The sequence below is a fragment of the Vigna unguiculata genome, chromosome 8, assembly GCF_004118075.2.
Source record: "Vigna unguiculata cultivar IT97K-499-35 chromosome 8, ASM411807v1, whole genome shotgun sequence".
In the NCBI taxonomy this organism is placed as follows: Eukaryota; Viridiplantae; Streptophyta; class Magnoliopsida; order Fabales; family Fabaceae; genus Vigna; species Vigna unguiculata.
In genome coordinates, this window is record NC_040286.1 from 12997260 (window position 1) to 13021667 (window position 24408).

At 40.8% G+C, this 24408-nt stretch overlaps 2 protein-coding genes across 3 annotated transcripts; both read right to left on the minus strand.

Annotated features, from left to right (window-relative positions):
• Window positions 1-342: 342 nt before the first annotated feature.
• LOC114193907 (cyclin-A1-1-like) lies at window positions 343-4300 on the minus strand. Of its 2 annotated transcripts, XM_028083894.1 has the most exons (12): window positions 3988-4300; window positions 2858-3099; window positions 2709-2782; window positions 2416-2552; window positions 2147-2239; window positions 1824-1957; window positions 1625-1700; window positions 1451-1527; window positions 1308-1344; window positions 1045-1194; window positions 831-965; window positions 343-751 (listed from the first exon to the last, which is right to left on the minus strand). In XM_028083894.1, the coding sequence occupies exons 1-12, from the start codon at window positions 4177-4179 to the stop codon at window positions 689-691; spliced, it is 1410 nt and encodes a 469-aa protein (XP_027939695.1). In that variant the 5' UTR covers window positions 4180-4300; the 3' UTR covers window positions 343-688. The 2 variants fall into 2 exon arrangements, with proteins under 2 accessions (XP_027939695.1, XP_027939694.1); XM_028083893.1 differs by having other exon boundaries at window positions 2709-3099.
• Window positions 4301-13529: 9229 nt separating this feature from the next.
• Window positions 13530-18878, minus strand: LOC114194859. Its single transcript, XM_028085266.1, has one exon. It carries the CDS (start codon window positions 18876-18878, stop codon window positions 13530-13532), a length of 5349 nt encoding a protein of 1782 aa, XP_027941067.1.
• Window positions 18879-24408: the final 5530 nt, after the last annotated feature.

Genomic DNA, 24408 nt, shown 5'->3' on the forward strand with positions numbered 1-24408 from the left:
GGTTTTTAATAAATTTTAATTGATAAAAAGTGTAATAGATAATGTTTTCTGTAAAAAATAACTTTCGACTTCCTCCTTTTTTACATGCTACACTTGGTATTTATAGACAATCTATAACTAAGTGAATATCATATTTCAAATGCATGCTCGTCTTGAGGTAACATCGGAAAACTAAAATTTTCAATCACGAGTTACATCTCAACTTCTTCAAGCGTAGTGAAATCGAATCAAATCGGCTTCTCTATTCCTTTTACTAAATTATACTAAAACGTACAATACCTAAGAAAGGGAACTGATAAGCAAGCTTGATAATTTGCTGCTAAGCATATTTTCAAAATAGAATGAAAAAATACCTGAAATGTACACACTAAGAATAGAGGGAATTTGTCACACGAAATTCTAGAATGAATACTCGAGGGAATTCCTATGAGTACCATTTATGTGCTTTGTGTACGAGGAGGAGGGAAGTTGTCACATGAAATTTCTAATGTCATGTATATGTCACTAGCTTCACCAGCACATCTCCAAGATGTTTAGATCACACGTTTTATCTTTGTCATATGACGAGATATGTCTTCCAAATTAGAACTATGCCTTTTAACAGGAAATTGTCCTTGCATCATTGAGACTGAATCTTTGTCAAAACTTGGCCTGTGCCATAATTGGATTGTCAACATCAATTCTTTGCTCAATTCTGGAAAACTTCTTGCGGAATTGAAACAGGGACGCACTTCTTGGCCACATATTTGTACTGCCACATAAATCAAGTAAGCAACCTAACTAAAAGGGAAAAACACGGCACAACAATTGTTTGAGCTTTGGCAAATTACCTTGTGCTGACTGTATTTCTCTCGGATGGCATGTAAATTAGAAGTATCGGTACTGCAACAAAGGCGATGGAGATCATTCACACAAGCACACAAATCAGAAGGCCGGTATTGTGTGTAATGCTGCAATATGGAATTCTGTTGCAAAATACAGAAATAGTAAGCCATCAAATTATACAAAACTTTCCCTCAATGGCGGTTGTGACGAGAAGCATACCCATGGTTTCTTTGAAGGGAAAAGTATAAATCTGCCAAGGAAAGTTGCTGAAGCAGCTATCAGTGATGGAGGATAACACAGCATGCTGTACTCCAAGAGAGACAATTCGGCAATAAAGTTGGTTAGGCACTCCAGTTGAAGTGAAGGTAGCTGAGAAAGTGGACGGGTAAGAAATCACCAAAATGTCAATATTTTAGAAAAGGAATCTTCTACAACATTGAACAATAGTATTCTTTAATGCGTATTTAGAGCGCGAAAGATACCTCTTTGACATCATGAGCTGCTGCACGAACAAATCGTCTGAAATTATATTACATAAGAGAAAGAGTGAATGTTAGAACAGAGCAACTTAAAAGATTTTCCTAGTCTTATTCATCAATTACAGTCGTTGGTAAGTACGTATTACCTTAAGAAACATTTAACTGTTGGGGCTGTCATTTCGAACTTAAGATAATTCAAAACAGCAGATTCCATTCGTAAAAGCTGCATTTAAATGAGTTTTGCAGAGATCTTCTCACTTCAAGTCATAGGAAAAAGGAACTTAAAACAGTAAAATTTAACCAACAAATTCAATGCATACCTCTTCTTTTATGTACGTATTATCAGTTATATAACAAAATTCCTCTACCTGTGGTGCACAAATCTCCTCGTATTTACTGTCAAACAGAACCAAAACTCAAATTATTGTTCTATATGTTAATTCTAGCATTCAGGGCCATAAAAAGGTATAAAATGCATCTATTTAGAAAACATGAAAAGGATATATTATGCTCCCTTACGAGGCAATCATCATGCAGGAAACACCAAGTAATTGTAATCTTTTTCTATTCATGGCATTCCCTGAAAGATACCGATCAACGTAGTTCACCGTCAAATACAATGTATCAGGTACAAGGCGATACTCCTCAGCCACCTGCAGTTGAAAAGTTGAAGTTTAGCATAATAAAAGGGGTTTCAGAACGAGATCTAACTTGAGCATAGACTTCTCAAAGAATAAATTAGCCCAAACTCCTTTTGTTTGCACCGTAACCACATCGATATTTTCTCTCTCTCTACAAATCACAGATTTCAAGACCCAAGACGTTTATGAACAAAAAAATACCTCAACAAGCCAGTCAATCAATATTGCACGCATGCTAACATTTATGTCATTCTGAATTCTCTCCATGAAGTCTGTGGAAGGCCTTTTATTTTCCTATGTTTCCAGAAATTGGAAAACATCCGAGATCAGAATACTATATAAATTATCATTATGAATTGATAGCAAACATTTGGCCAGCTAGTAGAGATGAAAGCAATAAGTCATTATATTCCATGTAGGAAATAAGAAACATAAGTCATTATTTTAACAGTGAAAAAACGAAGTGTTACCTCAGATTCACGTAGGTGCTTGTAGATATCACAAGCATAGGTTGCACAAAGCTGCGGATCCGAGCAAATGTTATCAATATTGACAACCTTGTCCTCTCTTTTCAAATCAACAACTATTTCCCCACTATATATGTTACCTGCAAACAAATGAACATACCTTAGACTGAAAAAATGAAATACTATACTTCACTTCAAATAAGAAAAAAAAAACGATCGTAATCAAAATTTTGATTGACCATGCAATTAAACATAAATGTGACTTAAAGTAAAGCAAAATTGCAGTAGTGCACAACCTTCTGGCTTGGTGGTACCACAAACGCTCAAATTGCTTGTCTTTCTCTGAATTGAATCAACAGCTGAGACATCCCTGTTGTCCAGATATTCAACTTCATCAGGACTCTTGATAGAATTAGAAGACAACGTTTCATCCATAGAAACGGACCTCGCATCTGATTTACCAGGAGAAACATCAATGCTGCTCCTAACCGGCATAGAGACTCTGGCAACTGCAGGAGCAGCATCCTTCCTTTGTGGTAAGGAATTAGCCTTTGGAATGATAGTTGTGGCTGAGTTAATAGTCTTTAACTCACGTATTTTGTTCCCACAAGCTGTTGATCTTGTGATGCTACTGCTTCTTGCGGGATCTTCTTTCTTGGTCTTGGCAGTTTTAATTGAACTTGACACCTTGCATTAAAAATCAAGCTAAGTCATGGATAAAACAAAACCTTAGCAACCAACTAACATACCCAAGCACTAAAGTTAAGCAGGTTTTTGTGATATCAATTGAACGGTATTCAATAAAAAAACAACGAACTTTTTGAATCATTAACGACTTAAGCATGTATTCCAAAAGTTTTCAACCTATTTAGCACAGAGGAAAGGAAAAAACAACAGAGAAAAATTTTAAACTGTTTTCTTCTTTTTACTATGAAGAAGATATTGAGGTTAGAATCCAAATTCCAGAACCTCCGACCTACTATATCAAAACCTCTCACCTGATTCACTTTAGAAAATTTTCAAATTTAAGAAAAAATAATTGTTTTTCTTCAAATCTTTGATTATAAAAATGAACCTTTCAGTCTCTTTACTTTTCATATACTCCTCAAATAAAATAATGCATTCTTATCGGTGGTTATCACCTTTTTATGTCCTTTCGACAATAGAAAACACTTTTAAATTTTTCAGAAAAGGTCGCCCTGGCCACAAATAACAAAACTCCAGCTGAAAAATCACACCGATTATAGAATTCTCATCACCAAAATCTCTAAAACTAAACTACAAATCTTCTTTTGGTCACACTGACAGAGACAATACAAATTCAAACACAAAAAGGATTTAAAAACCTCGTGTACCACCGCGCAACTTCACATTCGTGAAACATTTCCACAACAATAACATTATCCTTCAATAATCCAATTTACAATGCATGATACAACGTACTCCGATTCCAGAATCAAATTATTCAATATAAAACGAAAATGTTTTAATAAATCCTAATAATGTTACACGATCTCAGCGATGCCTTTCTGCAGATAAATCAATCAAAAAGTTAAACAGTAAAACAATCATTACCGAAGATGAGGAAGGCGCATTCCTCTGGTTTGTGATGTTGGCGAGCGGCGCTCTCTTCGCAGCCTTCCCCGACGGCACGACGGAGGAATGTCGTTTGGCCAAAGACGACGCCGTTGAGGAAGAAAACGACGAGCGACGATTCTGCGTCGACATTTCGTGTGCGCACGTATTCGGTGAGAAACGATTTTTCATTTATAATGAACAAAACGGATCTTCGTTTTGTTGTTGTTGGCGCAGAATGCAGAGTAGGGAAACAGTGAAAGTTGGAAACTGGATAATTTGCTTTATTGTCGTAATTGTGAGAGGGTAGATGGGTTGGTTCAAAATCAGAACAAATCTGAACCGTTTATTGGGCTAGGTATTCGTTAGGAGCGGCGTCGGTCCCACGGATTTCAACGATTTCAAATTTCGTTATCACAGGTGGCAAACCTTTTCAAATTGTAAATTTCTCGGATACTACTATATGTCAACGGGACGGTAGCGGGACGGTAGGATACGGGTAGTAGCTCTCCTGTATACTATTCGTTTGATAAATATTTGTCCGTACCTGTACCTATATCCGTCGGGTATTCGTTATGCGGGTATCCGTTATTTTTTTCATATCTGTGGGTATCTACGAGTACCCGCGGGTATTTATAAAATTATTTAAAAATTAAATATTTAATCATGAATTCAAATAAAATAAAATATATCACTGCCATAAATTTTAGATAAAGTTCAAACAAATTCAAGTCTATACAAGTCCAAATAATTATAAAAATAAATATAAAATGACGTTCAATCCAAAGAAAATTCTTTAATCAGTATTTTGATCAATAAACTCACCTTCTCCGATTGATTCCTGAAAAATAATCAAATAATAAACCTCAACTGCTACGTGCCAAGTATTATTCTTTTGATTTCATCATTTGACAATAAGCATACCATAAACGTCACTGTCTATATAGAGTTTGATGTATATGCCCAATTTCAAAGAAGGGAAAGAGAAGAATGTTAAGAGGTGTACTTGGAAGAATACAATTTACCAATACTTAAAGCTAAAAAAATGAAGACAAAAGACAAGACAAGATGTGCAGCTTAGAAAAAATTAGGTCATAATATTTTTTACTAATATATATATATATATATATATATATAACGGTATTTTTGTGAATTAAAGTTTAGCGGGTACAGGTATCCACGGGTACGGATGCTATGATACTCGTACCCGCCCTGTTAACATGCGGGTATCAAAAATACCAGTACCCGTGAATAGCGGGTATCTATTTTTAATATTCATTTCCTACCCATTGCGGGTTTTATCCACGGATACCCGCGGGTACGAATATTTTTTACATCCCTATATACCACGTAAATCAAATATATCTTTATTATTCAAATTTGGGTTAAATATGTTTTTGGTCCCTCAAGTTTCAGCGAAATTTGGAATTAGTCCCTCATCAAAACTTTTGATCAATTTAGTCCTTCATCTTTCAAAATACGTGAATTTAGTCCTTTTAACCAAATTTTGTTAAGTTTATCTGACGTTTCAAGCACATTTCATGATAGTATTTAAGTTAACATTGAAGCAAAAATGTGTCAAACAATGTAAATAATTTAAGTACTATCATGAAATGCGCTTAAAACGTCAGATAAACTTAACAAAATTTGATTAAAAGGACTAAATTCACGCATTTTGAAAGATGAAGGACTAAATTGATCAAAAGTTTTGATGAGGGACTAATTCCAAATTTCGCTGAAACTTGAGGGACCAAATACATATTTAACCCTTCAAATTTTATTTAGTTTCATGAAAACACATACACATTTTAGACTCAGTTTAATTTTGTTTTCTCCATTTTTAATGCAAGATTAGCGTGTATGATGAGTTTGCCTGCTTATAAAATACAAAATTCATTCAATTATTAACCATTCATTTGGGGTTTAATTTATTTATTATATGTTGTTTATGTGCTTTTAGTCATTGTAAAAATGCATGTCTTTACTTCTTGCAATTTTTCCAAATTTTACTTTTAATTTCCAAATGAAAAATTTATCAATGTTATTTTCTAATAAAAAAATAGTTGACATATATCACTTTTACTGTTAAATAAATTATCAATTTGTTTTACAAGTTAATCTTGTATGGTGTTAGTTGACATATATCACATTAATTGTTTCGGATGAATTTTCTAATAAAAAAATAGTTGACATATATAACATTAATTGTTTCGGATGAATTTTTGCTTTTTAGTACATTGCTTTTTAAAGAAGTACTTTTAATGCGTTAATATTTTTTTGGTAAATAATAAGTATTGGTATGTTGCGATTTTAGTATAATAAAAAAATAAAGTCTTATATTAAAAATTTAAATTTTATTAATTTTATTTAAATTTTATAATAATGAGTCTAATTAAATATACGTGTAATTTGTATTAATTGTCCCATCTGTTTATTAAAGAAAAATAGTTAATTTTAATACAAAGATAACTTTTTATTTATTTATTTATTTCGTTTTGTAAATTTGAAATCTTTTATGTACTTTTTTTAAGATTAATTGAATATTAACATTAATTGGTTCTCTAATAAAAATATATAATATTAATGTAATTCTAACAAAATTAATAAAATTAAAAAACTCAAACAAAATTAATTTAAAATTATATATTTTCTTATTATATTAAAAATGAAAATACGTGATTTCAGTACTTTCTTTAATAAACCAATTATTTTTTCTCACTTTTTTTGGCATTTATATATTTTTGTAAAATTAATTGATTAATAGTTTTTTGTTCGGTCTTAGTTTTTACATCATTGTTTTTCGTTTGTGTTATATAATATCAACATTGATTACTAATGTGGCACAATCTCTTCATTATCCACTTTTTATGTAGTGAATTAAATGGAGTCATCTAATAAAATATTATTAGTTTGAGATATTTTATGGCTTCTTGATATTAACTTTTATTTCTTGGCAATGTAATATTGTAAAACAAGACACCGAAATTTTGAAAAAGGAAACACGGAATAATACGTAGTATAGAGAAATAAAAAATCCACAAACATAAATTATTAACCTACTTAAAAGGTATCACGAAACTATCGTGGCAAAATAAATTATAGAACCTTAACTAATATTTATCACATGGAAACAACTTGCTCCTCACGTCATCGTGTAACAATGATAATTAACAGGAGAGACTGACATTAATGACAAACACAACTGAACAACTAAGCCTGATTAAAAAAAAATTGAGACAAAAAAATTAATTTATTCAAAAAATAGGGTCTAAGACCGATCAATAAAGGGTCTAAAAACTATTTCTTATAGATGAAAGGCTAAAAGCATAACTTACCAAAAAATTATTTATGAAATTACTTTAGACAAATTAATGGCGTGATCAATCACGTAATGGTGTAATGATGGGACTGACTAAAAATTTATTTAACTCAACTTATTTCAAAAGAAAACCTAACATGGGACTGATTTAATGATGTAACGTATTATTGTTGTTTTTATGTTGAGTTTATGATTCATGCTTTACGTTAATTATTTCTAGTTATATGTATATCATTAAAATGTTTTAAAAATATTTTCGTTCTTTTAAATATTATCTTAATAAGAACATAGATTAATACATTATAGTACCATTTGTTCTATATTATATTTAATTTTAAAAATTAACATACATATTTACAAATAGAATAATGATATCACTATAATAGCGTTACATTCTTCGTGGTCGAAAAAAAATAGAGACACTACTAGAATTGGCCTGATCGACCCCAATTGGACACAAAATAAAATATAAAAGATAGAGTAGGTCAAATTCACTTTAAATGAATACAAATTAAAGAATAAATAAAAAAATAATATTAAATATTACATGGACAAAGTTGACATCACGAAATATTTTTTTATCAACATAAACGTGAGTCGGGTTAATATTGTGTAGAGAAAGTAAATAAAAAATAAAAATATTAACAAAAAATGAGTCAAGTTCACTTTAAGATGGATGCAAATTAACCAATAAATAAAATAATAATATTAAACATTGTGATTTTTTTCATATAAGGATTGGTCTAGCTAATGCCAAGTAAAAGAAATAAATAAAAAATAAAAATATTAATGAAAGAGCGACTCTAACCTATTATAAGATGAAGGCAAATTTAAAAATAATAATATTAAACAATGTGTAGGTTAGGCCGACGTTAAATGAGTTATATTTATAAATTAAAAATAGAAACATTAATGATACACATCAAGTTACTATAAATTGAAAGCAAACTAAATAATAAACAAATATAATAATATTAAACTTTGTGTGGGTTAGACCAACACTAAAAAATAATTATTTATTAATATAAATGTCGATCTAGATGATGCTAAAAGAAATAAATAAATAAAAAATTAATGATAGAGGGGTTAAACTCGGTCTAAAACGGACACAAATTTAAAAATAGGTTTAATTAGTCGGATGATACCCATTTTTATTTAGATGTGTCAGTATTTGTTTTTAAAAATGTGTCAATTAAGTCCCAACGTTTGAAAAGGTAATTAGGTTTTTTTTTACAAAAAATTATTAATATTGTTAACAGTATTAATATTTAAAATGACTTACAAAATTAAGTATTCATATTTATACTAAAATTAATAGTAAAAGTCATGAATTAAGTTAAAAGTTTTAGTAATTTTTAGTAGAAAGGGACCTGATTAAGACATTTTTTCAAAAGTTGAAACTAGATTGACACATTTTAAAAAGTGGGTACCAAAGTGACACATTTAAACAAAAATGGGTATTATCCTACCAATTAAACCTTAAAAATAATAATATTAAACATTGTGTGGGCTAAAGTTATGCTAAACTAGTTGTATCTATGAATTAAAAAATAAATGAGGGATGCATTTACTTGATATTGCACACATTTTGTTTTCCCGATTCCCACGTGAAATATTTCCTTCTCTTTTTTCCCACTTTTCAGGAACTCATTTTGAATTTCCCACTCAAGCTCATTTCACTTTCTCCCTCAAGCTTATCTCACTTTCCACCTTCCTCGAGCTCATTTCACTTAGAAAAGTGCTAGAGAAAAAACGGGTGAAACCCTTTTCCCTTCTTCTCAGTTTCAGTTTTAGGTGAGGCACCACATTTTCCAATTCAATTGAGGCCTAGATAAAGTGTTCCAAATAGATTTTGAAGATTGTGGCTTTGTTAGACATTGAAAGGTGTAGGAGTTGCAAACTAGACTATTTTGATTTTTCAATCTCGTACCTTATTTGTCTTGGGTTGGAAAACCAAGTTGCTCTTCCTGTGCAGAATCGAGAAATTAAACCTTTTCTGTTTTTGCAAACAATCTCTAATTGGGGATATTTATTTTTGTTCTTACGGGACCAGAGGTTGTAATTCACGAGTCACTCAAGGGCTTCGGAAGACTGATATCGGCTGTTCTTCTGCTACTTCAAGGGAATTCAGAGGGCGGAGCAGGGGACCTGCAAAAGACACTCTGATGCCTAAGTCAGCACTGGTGATGTCAGAGTATCAGAATAATTTAATGCGTAATCAATGCATGGAACAGTATGCTATTTATAGTTTTTTACCTGTGGGTCCTACCTATGATGGGCTTTCTGGCCCAACATTCCCCTTTTTGGCTATTCTTGGATCCAGTGCTTATAAGGGAAATTACCAGGGGGTCCTTCAGGGGGAGGCGGTCCTCGGTATACGGTCATGCGGATCTTTATGGGTGGATGGTTTCACATTGTCGGCTGGAAGGGTTGCGTTACGCATCTTGTGTAACTACGCCTTGCGATGCGGGGTAGGCGGCCATTGTAGTGGTTGTCGATGGCCGCGCACTTGCAAGGTTGTTCTCTGTGAGTATGCAGTCTGCGGTTCTTCTGAGGGCCGTGCTCTTCTGAGAGGGTGCTTGGTGTGAAATGGTTGGGGGAATCTTCCATAGCGGAAGATGACGTGGCGGCCGCCGGCCTAGCCGGGTGTCTCATAAGCCAGAGGGGGCTCCGTTGGGGTAAGCGGCTGGCGGGTGAGCCTGGTGCCGTGTACCTGAACTGAGATGTCGCCTCGCTGGGTGCATCATGAGCCAGAGGGGGCTCTGTTAGGGTAAGCGGCAGGCGGGTGAGCCTGGTGCCGTGTACCTGAACTGAGATGTCGCCTCGCTGGGTGCATCATGAACCAGAGGGGGCTCTGTTGGGGTAAGCGGCAGGCGGGTGAGCCTGGTGCCGTGTACCTGGACTGGGACATCAGCCTCCCAGTCTTGAGGAAGCGAAGTGACGTAGAGACTAGTCGGATGGCGGCGTTTTTGCAATTTTCATTGGTGGATTATGGTTGTGTACTTATGGTCATACCAGCCTCCCAGTCTTGAGGAAGCGTAGTGACGTAGAGACTAGTCGGATGGCGGCGTTTTTGCAATTTTCATTGGTGGATTATGGTTGTGTACTTATGGTCATACCAGCCTCCCAGTCTTGAGGAAGCGTAGTGACGTAGAGACTAGTCGGATGGCGGCGTTTTTGCAAAGGGGCCGGATAGTTTGTGGGTTGGTTGTGAGGTTGAGTGGGGGTTTGGTGGTGTCAGGGGGGTACTGTGGGGGTGTCAGGTGCATTGAAGTGATGTGACGTTTGGGTTGTACTGTTTGGCGTCAGGTTGCGTTTTTTGAAGTGGTTTGGGCTTGGGCTTGCACTGTTTGGTGTGGAAGCTGAAGGGGTGCGTGATTAGTATTTAAGGTTCTTGGTTGGTAGGTGGTTTACATTTACAGTCTGTGCTTTGATTTCATTAAGAGAGGTAGCGGCTTTGAGGTTGGGATTTCTTTCGCGAAGTGGCCGTGTCGTTTCTGCAAAGGTATGTCGTCCTCTTCTCGTGGGTCTAATTCTGGGGAATCCGACGCAAGTTATGGGGAGTTACGGTTGGAGTTTCTTAGTAGTTCGTCGGAGTCGTTGCGTGTGGAGGTGGAGCGCGAAGTGCGTGAAGATCCGCCTAGTGAGCATGCGGAGTCGTTGTGGCCGAAGCGAAATGGGTACGGTTGGGTGGCCGAGGGCGTGAGGAACTGCTCGTCGAAATACAGATGGTCGCGACTTCTCAAGTCGTGGTTGAACAGCATATATCTCTTCGAGCGAGGTTTCGATTCAGATACGATGCACGTTGAGCGGGTTAGTGCCGTGGAGTGCGTTTGCCATGGTAGGGAGGGATCGACGGCCGACTTCTTCTATGTATATTCATGTATGTTTGTAAAGTTGCATGTTCGCCTTCCTTTTGACGAGTTTACAATGGGCGTATTGCGGTTATTGAATGTGGCGCCTACCTAGCTCCATCCGAATAGCTGGGGTAGTTTGCAAGCGTTTAGGCTATTGTGCAAGTCGCTTATGTTGGAGCCAACCGTTGAGAGTTTTTTATATTTTTATCTGACGAGACCAAGGGAGCCGTGTAGCTGGGTTTCACTTGTGGGGAGGCCGAAGAGTTGTGTGCTGGATGGTTTTACACAATCCTTCAAAAATTTCAAGGATGGGTTCTTTCGTGTGAGAATGAAGGCAGGCGTGCAGCCGTGGTTCCTGGACGGGAGTGGTGTGGCAAAATTTCTGCTTTATTGGACGGATTCGCCTACTAAGTGGGAATTGGTGACGAAGGAGGCGTTAGATGTGGCCAGTAGGCGGATAGTAGACGTGTTAGAGAGGTTGCCGCCTAGGGCCCCTGGGAAGTGGATTGTGTGCTGTTATTTAACCGACGACCCTGGGCGGGATGTTTGTGGTACGTTTCCTTGTAGTCATACTGGTTCGCGTGTTGGACTAATCTGAATATGCTTCTTTTTTGCAGGTGTGATGGCCCATTATGCAAAGAAGGTGGGGGCTTTAGAGGATTTGTTTGCGAAGATAAGGGATCAGCTGGCGGCTTCCTCAAAGGGGGAGGGGTCTTCAAAGGCGCCGTTGCTGGCCGGCCCTATGGTAGAGACGGTGCGGCCTGCGGCGAAGCGGCCTGCTGTGTCGAAGCTGAAGGGTGTCGGAAAGGATAGGAAGAGGCTTAGGGCGCTTGCCAAGACAGGTGGGGTTGCGGCGGGTGGTTCGAATAATCCCGATTTGGGGGGGTTCGAGAAGGCCAAGGTTCAGATGAGGAAGGGGGTGGAAATCAAGTTGACCGATCCGGAGGTTGCTATTGTGGAAGCCGCGGACCCTGGTTTGCTTATGAGGGCTTGGAATGAGTATATGTCGCGTGGGCTTGTGTTGGGGCGGCGGCTGTCGGCGATGATGCAGGAAAAGATCGCTGCTGGGGACAAGAAGAAACTGGCGGACGAGCTTGCCGCGCTGAAGGTGCAGGTAGAGCGGGATCAGCAGAACTGGGATGACGAGAAGAGGAAGTTAGAGGCTGAGGTGAAGAAGTTGAAGGTTGGGGTGTTGGCTGCGGAGAAGAAGTTGAAGTTGAAGCAAGTGGAGGTGGATGAACTGCAGGCGAGGAGGAAAGCTGAATCTGAGGAGGCGGCTGACGAGATCAGTGGTTTACAGCAGGCCGTGTATTCAGAACATGTGAAGGGTTTTGAGAAGGCCCTGAGGCAGGCTGAGTTTTTGTATAAGGAGGTGTCGGTCACCGACTGCCGTTTCAACGTGAACTTGGACGTTTATGAAAACAAGATGTTGGACGTGGCGGAGATAAGCAAGCTGAAGGCTCTGGCTGAGGGGGAAGGGGGTGGTCAGGATGAAGAGGGAACTTTGGTGACGACTCCAGGGAACGTTGGTGACGACCATGTGTCCAATGAAGACGGACTGGAGGAGGAGGTCGAGGCCGAGGCCGAGGCTGCTGGTGGAGGTGACGACGTAGGAGAGTAAATGTAGCGTAGGTTTATGTTTTTTGGGGGCGAGGACGCCGAAAACTTGTTGTGACTATGGGCTGTGATAGCCGTGGGGAAACTTTTGGGTATGTAAATCCGAGGGCGCCGTTGTGGGCTTGTATGGTGACTGGATTTTGGAAATGAATGTTCAGTTTTTTATTCGTATGTGTTGCTTATGTGGTGAATTGCGATGTTGCGTATATAATTGTTTCTGTTCGTGTGCGTTTAGTTGTTTTTAGGGTAACGCGATATGTTTTAACTGTTAATTGGTTCGCCTAAGTAATTGTATTTTGTTTCGCTATCCGGCTTTTGCGGTGTTGGAATCCGGCGCTGTTAGTGGTTACGTTTGTTTTTATCCCAACTGGGCGGCATTTGTAGTAGTGGTTAGGGTGGGATATTGTTTTTGACTGGCAGCCCGAAGTGTAGTTGTTGGAGCTCGACCAGCGGCACCTGGGTCGGCGGCTGGGAGTATTAATTATGATCGACCAGCGGCACTTAGGGTAGTGGCTGGGAAGTTGTGTTAGTATCGACCAGCGGCACTAAGGGTAGTGGCTGGGAATGTTAGTGTTAGTATCGACCAGCGGCACTTAGAGTAGTGGCTGGGAACGATGGGATGCCTTTTGAGTAACGCGTTTCTTGCAATATATTGGTGGGTGGATGCCTCGTTAAAACCTTCCTGGCCAAAACCCTCCTTAGGGAAAAATGCCAGGGGAGGAAAGAGTACATCCAATTACAAGCAGTTCTTAACTAAAGTAAAACTTTAAATGAGAAATATTCCAAGTGTTGGGCAGTGGCTCCCCGGAGAGCTTCCCAAGACGATATGCGCCTTTGCCGACATCTTTTAGTACACGGAATGGACCCTCCCAGTTTGGTGAAAATTTTCCTTCGTGTTTTCGTGCTTTACTGGCCATCCTCCAAACTAAGTCGCCCTTATGGAGAGAGCGCGGCTTGAGCTTGGAGTTGTATCTTCGTGCGGCTCTGAGCTTTGCTGCAAGGTCGTGGACGCGTGCTTTTTCCCGTGTTTCATATAAGAGGTCGAGATGGGTGTTCATGCAATCGTCGTTGGATTGTGAGTTGTGATGTGACTGGCGGAGGGAAGGTTGGCCGATTTCTACGGGAATCATGGCGTCGGTCCCGTAGACGAGGGTGTATGGCGCCTCGTGGGTTGATGACTGGGGCGTGCATCTGTATGCCCAAAGTACTTCGAGAAGTTCGTCCGGCCACTTTCCCTTTGCTCCGTCCAGTCGTTTTTTGAGTTGGCCAAGGATGACCTTGTTTGCAGCTTCTGCTTGGCCATTGGTTTGGGGGTGCTCGACGGAACTAGTGATGTGCGTGATTTTCAAGTTACGGTAGAACTCGCCGAGGCTTTTGTCAATGAACTGGCGACCGTTGTCAGTTACGATGGTGTGAGGGATACCGTAGCGGCAGACGATGTTCTTCCAGACGAAGCGTTGTACTTGGTTGGCGGTTATAGTGGCGAGGGGTTTGGCTTCGATCCACTTGGAGAAATAATCAACTGCGACGAGTAGGAACTTCACTTGGCCTTTACCTGGTGCGAAGGGTCCGACTATGTCCATTCCCCATTTGGAGAATGGCCATGGTGAGGAGATCTGGTGGAGCTCTTCCTGGGGTATGCGCGTTATGGGGCCGTGCTTTTGACATTGGACGCATTTCTTAGTGTATGTGTTGCAGTCTCCCTCCATTGTTGGCCAGTAGTAACCGGCTCGTAATATCCTGGTTGCCATGGTTTTGGGGCCTGAGTGATAGCCACAAACTCCTTGGTGTATTTCTTTCATGACATAGTCGGCCTGTTGACGTGTGATGCACTTGAGCAGGGGTCTGCTGAAGCCCCTTCTGAATAGTTCTCCCTCGACCAAAGTATAACGTGCCGCCTTCCGGGCCCACCCTCTGTCTTCGTTTGCTGGGGTCGTTCCTTCTTCTAGGTACTTGACAAAAGGCTCCATCCAGGTTCTGGCTGTGGTCACGCTGAGGCATTCATTACTCTGTTCAATGGAGGGGGTGCTCAGGGTGTGCTGCAACAGTGACTTGTATCGCCCTTTTTTCTTAGTGCTAGCGAGCTTGGAGAGGATGTCGGCTCTGGTATTGTTGCATCGAGGGACATGTTCAATTCTGAAGGCCTCGAAGTGTTCAATTAGGGCGGTTACCGTGTGGTAGTATTGCAAGAGCATGGTGTCTTTGACTTGATAGTCGCCGTTGAGGTGCCCCACTGTGAGCTTGGAGTCTGTTTTGCAGAGTAGCTTCCTGGCGCCAACGTCGCGCGCTAGATTGAGGCCGGCTATTATAGCTTCGTACTCTGCCTGATTGTTCGAGGTTTTGAAATTGAAGCGCAGGGATTGTTCAATGACGATGTCGCCGGGGCCTTCCAATACTATTCCGGCGCCGGCACCTTGGGGGTTTGAGGAACCATCTACATGCATGGTCCACCAAAGGTCCGGGGTGGGTGGTTGGTTCTGAAGGTCATTGGTGAAGTCTGCCAAGCATTGTGCTTTTATGGGTCTGTGTGGCTCATATTGGATGTTGAATTCTGATAATTCGATGGCCCACGACGATAGTCGTCCTGCCAGATCCGGCTTCTGAAGGATTTTCTGCACAGGGTGGTCGGTTCTGACGATTACTGTGTGGGATTGGAAGTACGGGCGTAGTCGTCGTGCGGCAGTTACCAACGCAAGGGCAACCTTTTCTATCATTTGGTATCGTGTTTCCGTGTCCTGGAGGATTCGGCTGGTGAAATATATGGGTTGTTGGGTGTTGTCTCTCTCTTGGACGAGGGCGGAGCTGAGTGCGCTTGCGGATGTTGCTATATACATTATGAGGGGTAGGTTGAGGTCTGGTTTGGTGAGAACTGGGGGTGTGGTGAGCAGCTGTTTCAAAGTGGTGAAGTTACGTTCGCAGGTTTCATCCCAAACGAACCGGGCGGACTTTTTTAGCAACTTGATCATTGGTTTGGTTTGATCGGCCAACTTGGGGAGGAATCTTGACATGGCGGTTAACCTGCCTACCAGGCGTTGCACCTCCTTGATATTTGTGGGACTTCGCATGTCGATTATTGCTTGACATTTTTCAGGGTTTGCCTCGATCCCTCGCTGGGTGAGCATGAACCCGAGGAATTTGCCACCGTCGACTCCGAAGGTGCATTTCTCGGGGTTGAGTCTGATGTTATATGTGCGCAGGGCTTTGAAGACTTCGGCCAAATCTGCGGAGTGCTGCTTGGGGTTGGGGGATTTTACGATGATATCGTCAACGTAGACCTCCACCGTTCTTCCGAGGAATGGCTGGAAGACTCTATCCATAAGGCGCTGGTATGTCGCCCCGGCGTTTTTCAGGCCAAAGGGCATAACCTTATAGAAAAGGTTGGCCTCTTCAGTGATGAAAGCGGTTTTAAGCTTGTCTTCCTCAGCCATGGGTATCTGATTGTAGCCGGAATAGGCATCAAGGAAACTAAGTACCGCGTGCCCTGCGGCTCCATCGACGAGTCTGTCAATGCTGGGGAGTGGGTAGGCGTCTCGCGGGCATGCTTTGTTGAGGTCTGTGTAGTCGACGCACATGCGCCACTTACCGTTGGGTTTCTTCACGAGCACCACATTTGCTAGCCAGGTTGTGTACTGCGCTTCGCCGACGAAGCCAGCTTGCTTTAGTTTTTTAGCTTCTTCGATTGCTGCTTGCCTCCTGCCTTCGCCGAGTTTCCTCTTTTTCTGGGAGACAGGTTTGGCGTTAGGGAAGACAGACAACCGATGGGAGGCCACCTTGGGGTGTACGCCAGGTAGATCTGCTGCGGACCAAGCGAAGAGGTCGGCGTTCTTTTTGAGGATGTGTTCGATGTGATGTACTTCATTTTCAGGGATGGTGGTGCCTATTTGGAGGAATTGGTTTTGCTGCTCTAGGGGGAGTTGTCGTATACCCCCGACAGGCTCGACTCTGGCCTCGGAGGTCATTCTGGGATCTAGGTCGTCTCCTGCTAAGGTTGCTCCTGTTTTGGAATGCTCGATGTTGTGGGTTGCCAAGGGTGGGTGGGGGAGTTTCAGGCTTGCCATATAACATTCCCTTGCGGCGCGCTGGTCGACGTGTATCGTGATTATATCGCCTTGCGGGGATGGGAATTTCATGGCGAGGTGTGGGGTGGACACGATGGCTCCCAAGGCATTGATGGATGGTCTCCCCAAAAGTACGTTGTAGGATGTATGAGCCTCCACGACTAGGTAGCGGATGGGTATGGTCTTTGTTTGTCTTCCTTCTCCAAAGGTGGTGTGGAGGTCGATGTATCCCTTGGTTGGGACCCTTTCGCCTGAAAATCCGTATATGGGTTCATCATGGGGGGTGAGGTCGGCTGGGGGTATCTGCAGCTTGCTGAAAGTTTTCCAATATAAGATATCTACGGAGCTTCCTTGGTCGATGAGTACTTTCTTGACTGCAAAGCTTTCTACCTCTATGGTTATGACCATAGGGTCGTCTTGATTGGGATCGGTGGCTTGAAAATCTGCGTCTGAAAACGTGATGGGCGGCATTCTTCTTATCGTCCTGCCGGATACAGCATGCACTGACTGGACAGCCCTTAGGTGTTTTTTTCTGGAAGAGGATGACCTTCCCCCTCCGGCGAACCCTCCAGATATGGTGTTGATCGTCCCACGCAGGGGTGGTCTATCGTCAGGTCTTCTAGGTGGCGGTTGTGTTGTTGTTCTTTGTTCTGTGTGTTGCGTTCTTGCAGGTTCCCTTCTTGGTTCCCTGCGTTCAGTCCCCCGGTCTGGTCGCTGTTCGATTCGTCTATTATGGTTCCTCCCGTGCCTGGATCTGGGTGTGCCTTCTCCTGTTTCCCTTATATAATGCTTGAGGTGTCCGGCCCGCACAAGTTCTTCTATCTTGTCCCTCAAGGTGTCACATTCATCAGTTGTATGGCCGTTGTTACGATGGTAATGGCAGTATTTACTTAGGTCCGCGTTAGGTGGGTTTTGGTACTTTCTGGGTGGGGGGATGAGTTCGGCTTGCAGGACTTCGTCTAGTATGCGAGATCGGGGTGCATTCAAGGGGGCGTAGTTGGAGAACTTGGCAGGTCTTCGCTCCGTAGGACGGTTTCGTTCGCGCGGGGGGGGCTCTTTGACAGGCTTTCTGATGTCTGTTTGGGCTAGGGGAGTCTGAGCATTATTCTGGTATCGTCTCATGTCTTCAACTCTAATAAACATGGCCGCTCGTTTCCTCAGTTCCTGCATGCTTAAGGGGGGGCGCATTGCTAACTCATTAGCGAAGGGTCCTGGTTGGAGAGAGGTCATCATGTACATTAATATGAGGTTGGGGGTTAGGTCTTTGATTTTCATGGCGATGGCGCCGAATCTGTCAATAAAAACTCGGAGAGGCTCCCCCTCTTCCTGCCTAAGATTGAGGAGGGCAATTGTAGTGAGGTCGTGGCGGCGGCTTGTGTCAAACTGAGTGGTGAAGGTGGTGGTAAGCGTGGTGAAGGAATCAATGGTGTAGGGAGGAAGGCTCATGAACCACTCCAGAGCTGACCCCCTGAGTGCTACCGAAAATGACTTACACAGGACGGCATCGTCCGCAGAATATAAGCCTACCTGATTGGTGTAGATGGATATGAATTCGTCTGGGTCCGTTGTGCCGTCGTATGTCACGGTGGGTGCCTTCCACTTATTTGGTAGGGGGGTCTCTGTGATCCCATCTATGAAGGGGTGGCGGCGATTTCTCTTTGAGGCGAATGAGCTATAGTTACCGCCTGTTGTTGGTCCGGTGGGTCTGTATTCGCTTTCATCTTCAGTTGGAGGGATGTCTACTCTTGACTGGGGGTGGGGGGCTACTCTTGAGTTTGGGGGAAATTCTCCCCTCGACCGAGGTTGGCCAGGTTCCTCGGTTGCTCGGTCTGCTTCTATTTTCTGCCTGAGGCGAGAGTTTTCTTCTCTCAACGCTTCCATCTCATCCGCGTTTCTTTTCTTGTATTCTGCAAATTCTTGCTGCATCCTGGCTTGGGCTTCCAGGATGCGGGAAATCTCCGATGCTGGTCCGGGGTCCCCAACTTCAGCAGTTGGAACCACGGGGGGGACGTCTGCTGTTCTGCTTCTTGTGGAAACCATCTTGCTTCTTCGGGTGGTTGCTTAGACTTGTGAAGTACTCTCGGGCCCCACGGTGGGCGCCAGATGTTCTTACGGGACCAGAGGTTGTAATTCACGAGTCACTCAAGGGCTTCGGAAGACTGATATCGGCTGTTCTTCTGCTACTTCAAGGGAATTCAGAGGGCGGAGCAGGGGACCTGCAAAAGACACTCCGATGCCTAAGTCAGCACTGGTGATGTCAGAGTATCAGAATAATTTAATGCGTAATCAATGCATGGAACAGTGTGCTATTTATAGTTTTTTACCTGTGGGTCCTACCTATGATGGGCTTTCTGGCCCAACATTCCCCTTTTTGGCTATTCTTGGATCCAGTGCTTATAAGGGAAATTACCAGGGGGTCCTTCAGGGGGAGGCGGTACTCGGTATACGGTCATGCGGATCTTTATGGGTGGATGGTTTCACATTGTCGGCTGGAAGGGTTGCGTTACGCATCTTGTGTAACTACGCCTTGCGATGCGGGGTAGGCGGCCATTGTAGTGGTTGCCGATGGCCGCGCACTTGCAAGGTTGTTCTCTGTGAGTATGCAGTCCGCGGTTCTTCTGAGGGCCGTGCTCTTCTGAGAGGGTGCTTGGTGTGAGATGGTTGGGGGAATCTTCCATAGCGGAAGATGACGTGGCGGCCGCCGGCCTAGCCGGGTGTCTCATGAGCCAGAGGGGGCTCCGTTGGGGTAAGCGGCTGGCGGGTGAGCCTGGTGCCGTGTACCTGAACTGAGATGTCGCCTCGCTGGGTGCATCATGAGCCAGAGGGGGCTCTGTTGGGGTAAGCGGCAGGCGGGTGAGCCTGGTGCCGTGTACCTGAACTGAGATGTCGCCTCGCTGGGTGCATCATGAACCAGAGGGGGCTCTGTTGGGGTAAGCGGCAGGCGGGTGAGCCTGGTGCCGTGTACCTGGACTGGGACAATTTTTAAAAAAATGGCTGGCGAAGGTTAGGTCATCTCTAATTGAAATATTTATTTAAAGAAGAAAAAAGTTAGTGAGAATTGAGTGTGAGCTACACGAACACTATTGCCAATTGTTTGAAAAAAAATTGACCTTTTAAATATTTTTTTAAAATTAAAATAATTATTTTATCAATTTTACATTTTAAGTCATCATGTCTTTAAATTTAACTGATTTTATTTAATTTAACCATTTTTAAACTTAAATCATTTTTTAATTATTAAACTCTATGAAATAAATAAAAACTATTTAAAATAGAATTTCATAAATTATTTTAATTTCATAGTTATAATAATAATAACAACAACACATGCGCTTTAACACATTTGTTTTCACTAGTTAATATAGAAATTGTTTTATCATCGATATAATTTATGTTACTCAAGTTGATTTCCCAAACCCTTGCAAAATTATTAGCCACCCTAGGCAGAGGTTGGGTAGGATATTAAACTATAGTCCAAGTGAGTAAGATTATATAGGAAAAACATTCTAATTATGAGTAGGAAAGAAATAATCTTATAGATTGTACTTAACCTAGCTTGAGAGAGAGGAAACTTGATTTCTACATAGGGGAACCTTGAAAGAACAATTTGAGGTTTAAACTTCTCCTTAGATGAAAGTCACTTGTGTGCATAAACGAAGTCTTGAATCTGGTTAACAGTTGCAAGTCATGCAATGACCAGTTCTCAAGATCATTATCTATAAAAGTGGCTAGCCTTAGGTTTGAAGATCCTACAAAGGGCATGAGCAAGCTCTGAGGGCTCATGAGCAAGCTCTGAGTGCTCATGAGCAAGTGATAACGTTGTCGTTAAGCAATCAAATTACCACTACTTAACTTTAGCAACTTCAGTATTGCCAAGTTAGTAGTGAACAAACTAGTTAGGGTTAAGATAACCCTCAATCGTCTCTCAATGAATACGGAATTGATTTCAAATATTTGAGTTTTATAAAAATCTATCCAAAATGCAATTAAAACTAGAAACTATAAAAATATGATGGGGTTTTGATATGCAAAGAATAAATGACACACAAATAAGAGATTGTAAACACATAAATAGTAAATAGTTCAATTCCACTGCTTTTTCAAAATAGGATTCTTCATCGGTTATCTAGAGATTATTGTTAAATTAATTATTGTTGTTGATTTACAAATCAATCAATGTAAAGTCTCAATTCATTTGTTGGCATTCTCACTTTTAATCAAAGTACAATCTCAATTAAAAGTGAGAAGTTTTAGATTATCCATAGTAAATTCAACCAAAGTACAATCTCAATTAAATTTTACTATACCTAATCATGTCTATTCCTTTGTTTCCTCACCAAATAGAAAACTTAATTAATCAAAGTAAAGTCTTGACTAATTTTAGTTAAAGTGATTACCTTTAATCAAAGTAAAGTCTCAATTATTGGCAAAAACTTATTTAATCACATGAAAGTTTCTAAATAAAATCAAAGTAAAGTCTCAATTGAATTTAAAAACTCTTTCACTCATATGATTAGCATGTGTGTAGATTTAAAATCATTATTTTCTATTCAATTAAGAAGCAAAGGACATAGATAAACAAAAACCATAACAATAATCAAAATAACAAATACATAAATTCATCTAACCTCAGAATTCAATTAAGAAATTATAGTGGAATCAACACTAAAAGCTTAGCCCTCCATGGCTTGGATGGAATACATGATAATATGATGAAGGAAAGAAAATAAAAATAAAGGAAGAATGAGAGATGTGGTGGATGACGGTATTTTCCAAAACCAGAGAGTTGTTAAGTGTCTTCTTCTGCCCCCTTAGGCCTCTTTATATAGACTTCAATTGGACTTGGACTTTATTTGTTTGGTTGCTAAAATCTTTTATCTTTATTTAATTAATTAGCAACTTAATTTTTGTCCAATTTCCAATTTTGCCCCTTTTGTTTAACCATTTTTACAATATTGACCAGAATTTGATCAGAGTTGACTGCTGCTTTGACCAATTGACCTGTTGACCAATTTGACTGTGCAATAGCAGACTACATGTGGCAGAGTGCACTTTCTCTCTCCAGAATTAGGGTTTCCGATGCAATGCAATGGAGGAATGAGCTTTAACGGCTGTTGCGTGAACGTTGTTGGTCACGGTGGTGGCTGACGGATTACGGAACGCTGGTTATGCTAGTGCGTGTTGCGATGGTTGTCCGTGTGGTGGTGCAGTGGTCTTCTTCTTCCGCGAGGCGCTACTGCTCCGATCTGGCTCGCATCGTCTATAGTGGATGGTGGAGTGTGAAGGTGTTGCACGAAAATAAAGACTTTAGTCGCTGCATTCTTCGGTTGTTGCAGGTTGTGGTGGTGATGCGACGGTGTGCGCGAATCTGGTTCGTGGAAGAAGATGATGTGAGGTTTCCATGGCTGCACAAATCTGGATCGTCTTCAAGCACGGAGGATGAAGGTGCGTGAACAGTTCAGGCGAGTTGCAAAGATGATGGAAGCCTGCGAAGATGGTGGTTCGTTGCGAAGAAGATGACCGTGCCGCTGCTGGTTCGTGAATGGTGGATGCGTTGATGAACGAAGGTGTTGTTGGTCCAGGTGCGGTGCAGCTGCTGCGGTGGCTGTCATGATGAGTGGCGGTCTGCGACGTGTTTTTCGGCGAGTTGACGTTGGATGGCATGGAGGATGGCGGCTGCCGACATGTTGATGGTGGGAGAGGAGAAAGATTAAGGTTAGGGTTTCATTTTGGAAGATGGTGACGTGGCAAGCTCTGATTGGTCAATTTGGTGGTCCACTTGTAGGAGGAATGTGTAAATAAAATCTGGAGGTGCATTTAGCTCTTGACTATTTCTTTCCAGAATTTGCTGATTTTTGACTTATTTTGTAACTTTGAATATTTCAAATCCACACTTTTAATGACCCAAATTAAACTTCAGCTGCATTAACAAACGTTAGAATATCCAATAATATTTTATGCAACTAAAATCAATTTTTACACCATTTTTACCTTACGTACTCAATAAATCCAATAATCACAAATCCTAATTAAATCAATCCTTAAGCACAAAAATTCTATTAAATCCCCAAATTTAAACATTAAATGAGGGCAAAAATTTGAATCATCAGCAAGTTGTGAGGGAAAACATCAACTCGAACAACACCTTTGCCTTTATACATTAAAGGGAAAGCATATTTAGAAATATGCATGATAATGGGGAACTTAGTGTTCTTAGTGGTACTTGGATGAACTAGCCCAAATGCAAAAAAGGTATTCATAGTATGTTGTTGATACAATTTGATAGGATTTTAGCATTAGTGGCACTCTAAAAAGAAATGTGTTAAGCATTATCAAAAGCTCAAAGATATACATGATCCTTCCATTCTTCAAAGTCATCGCTTTCTTCCAAATGAATATGATCAAGTTCATAAGTGAATTACATGTAAATAGGTCATGACTCGTGAATCCATGGGAGATGTACCACAATCATCTCTGTCAAACCAAATCATCATTGGTAGAGTATGTTACTAACATACATCCATGGATTGTGGCGAAATCTTTTAAAACTACCACTACTAGTCGTCTCATTAATGAACGAAGTTGGTTTAGTAGCCAATACCTATTATGGAACAATCCATATAGATTCATCAACCATGACATTACGATTGTTAAATTGGAGGCAATTATTCCTCATGGGACTCTCTTGTAAAAAGTAAGAGCCATTGGGTTCTTCACAATCTTCTCCTTTAAAGGTAGTAATAACATCATGATCATCATCATGGGTGTTAGTTGGTGTGTTCAAAAACTATTAGATGACAGTTATAATTCTCTATTATAACATTTTGCCCATCTATATGATATTGATGAATATACAAGTGCAAATTCGTGCAATATTAAGTTTGTTGCTTCAGTCTCTTTCCCTGTCAAGTTATTATGTTCCAAAGTCTCTATCATTTCTCCAACATCTGGTATCAAGAGCCAGCAAGATCGATGGGGCCTGGTGTGTTCTCAACTAATCTACCCACTCTCAATGGCAAGAATTGGGATAGATGGCATGTACAAATGAAGGCGATTCTTAAGTATCAAGAAGCTGCAGAGATAGTTGAAGATGGGTTCCAAGTGCTAGGCGAGAAAGCCACAAAAGCATATAAGATGCTTTATAGAGTAAACAAGAAGCGTGACTGTAAAGCTACCATTCTTTCTACATCAATGTGTTGAAGATGCTTATTTTGAAAAGATTGCAGGTGTTGCAACTTCAATGGAGACGTGGCAGATTCTTGAAGCATGTATTGAAGGGGCAGAAAAAATCAAGAAAGTAAGATTGCAAACAATGCGGTGTTAATACAAATTGATGCAAATGAGAAGTAGTGAGACAATAGCCTAATATTTAAACAAAATTGTGACCCACGAATGTAATGAAGAATTGTGGAGAAAAGATTATAGAGCGAACTATTATTGAAAAGATTCTGCGAACCTTGAGTTTTAGATTCGATCATATAGTAGTGGCAATTGAATAATAAAAAAAGATTGAAGACTTGAAGGTTGAGGAATTGCAAGGGTATTTGGAGGCTAACGAATAAAGATTAAT

Bases quoted from the DNA above. Each gene is read 5' to 3' on its own strand.
- LOC114193907 (XM_028083893.1), bottom strand. From the start codon at position 4,179: ATGAAAAATCGTTTCTCACCGAATACGTGCGCACACGAAATGTCGACG. The intron at 1,958-2,146 runs GTATTTTTTTGT...TTTCAACTGCAG, and splicing joins TGATTGACTGGCTTGTTGAG to GTGGCTGAGGAGTATCGCCT. The intron at 1,528-1,624 runs GTATGCATTGAA...ATTTAAATGCAG, and splicing joins ATACGTACATAAAAGAAGAG to CTTTTACGAATGGAATCTGC.
- LOC114194859 (XM_028085266.1), bottom strand. From the start codon at position 18,878: ATGGTTTCCACAAGAAGCAGAACAGCAGACGTCCCCCCCGTGGTTCCA.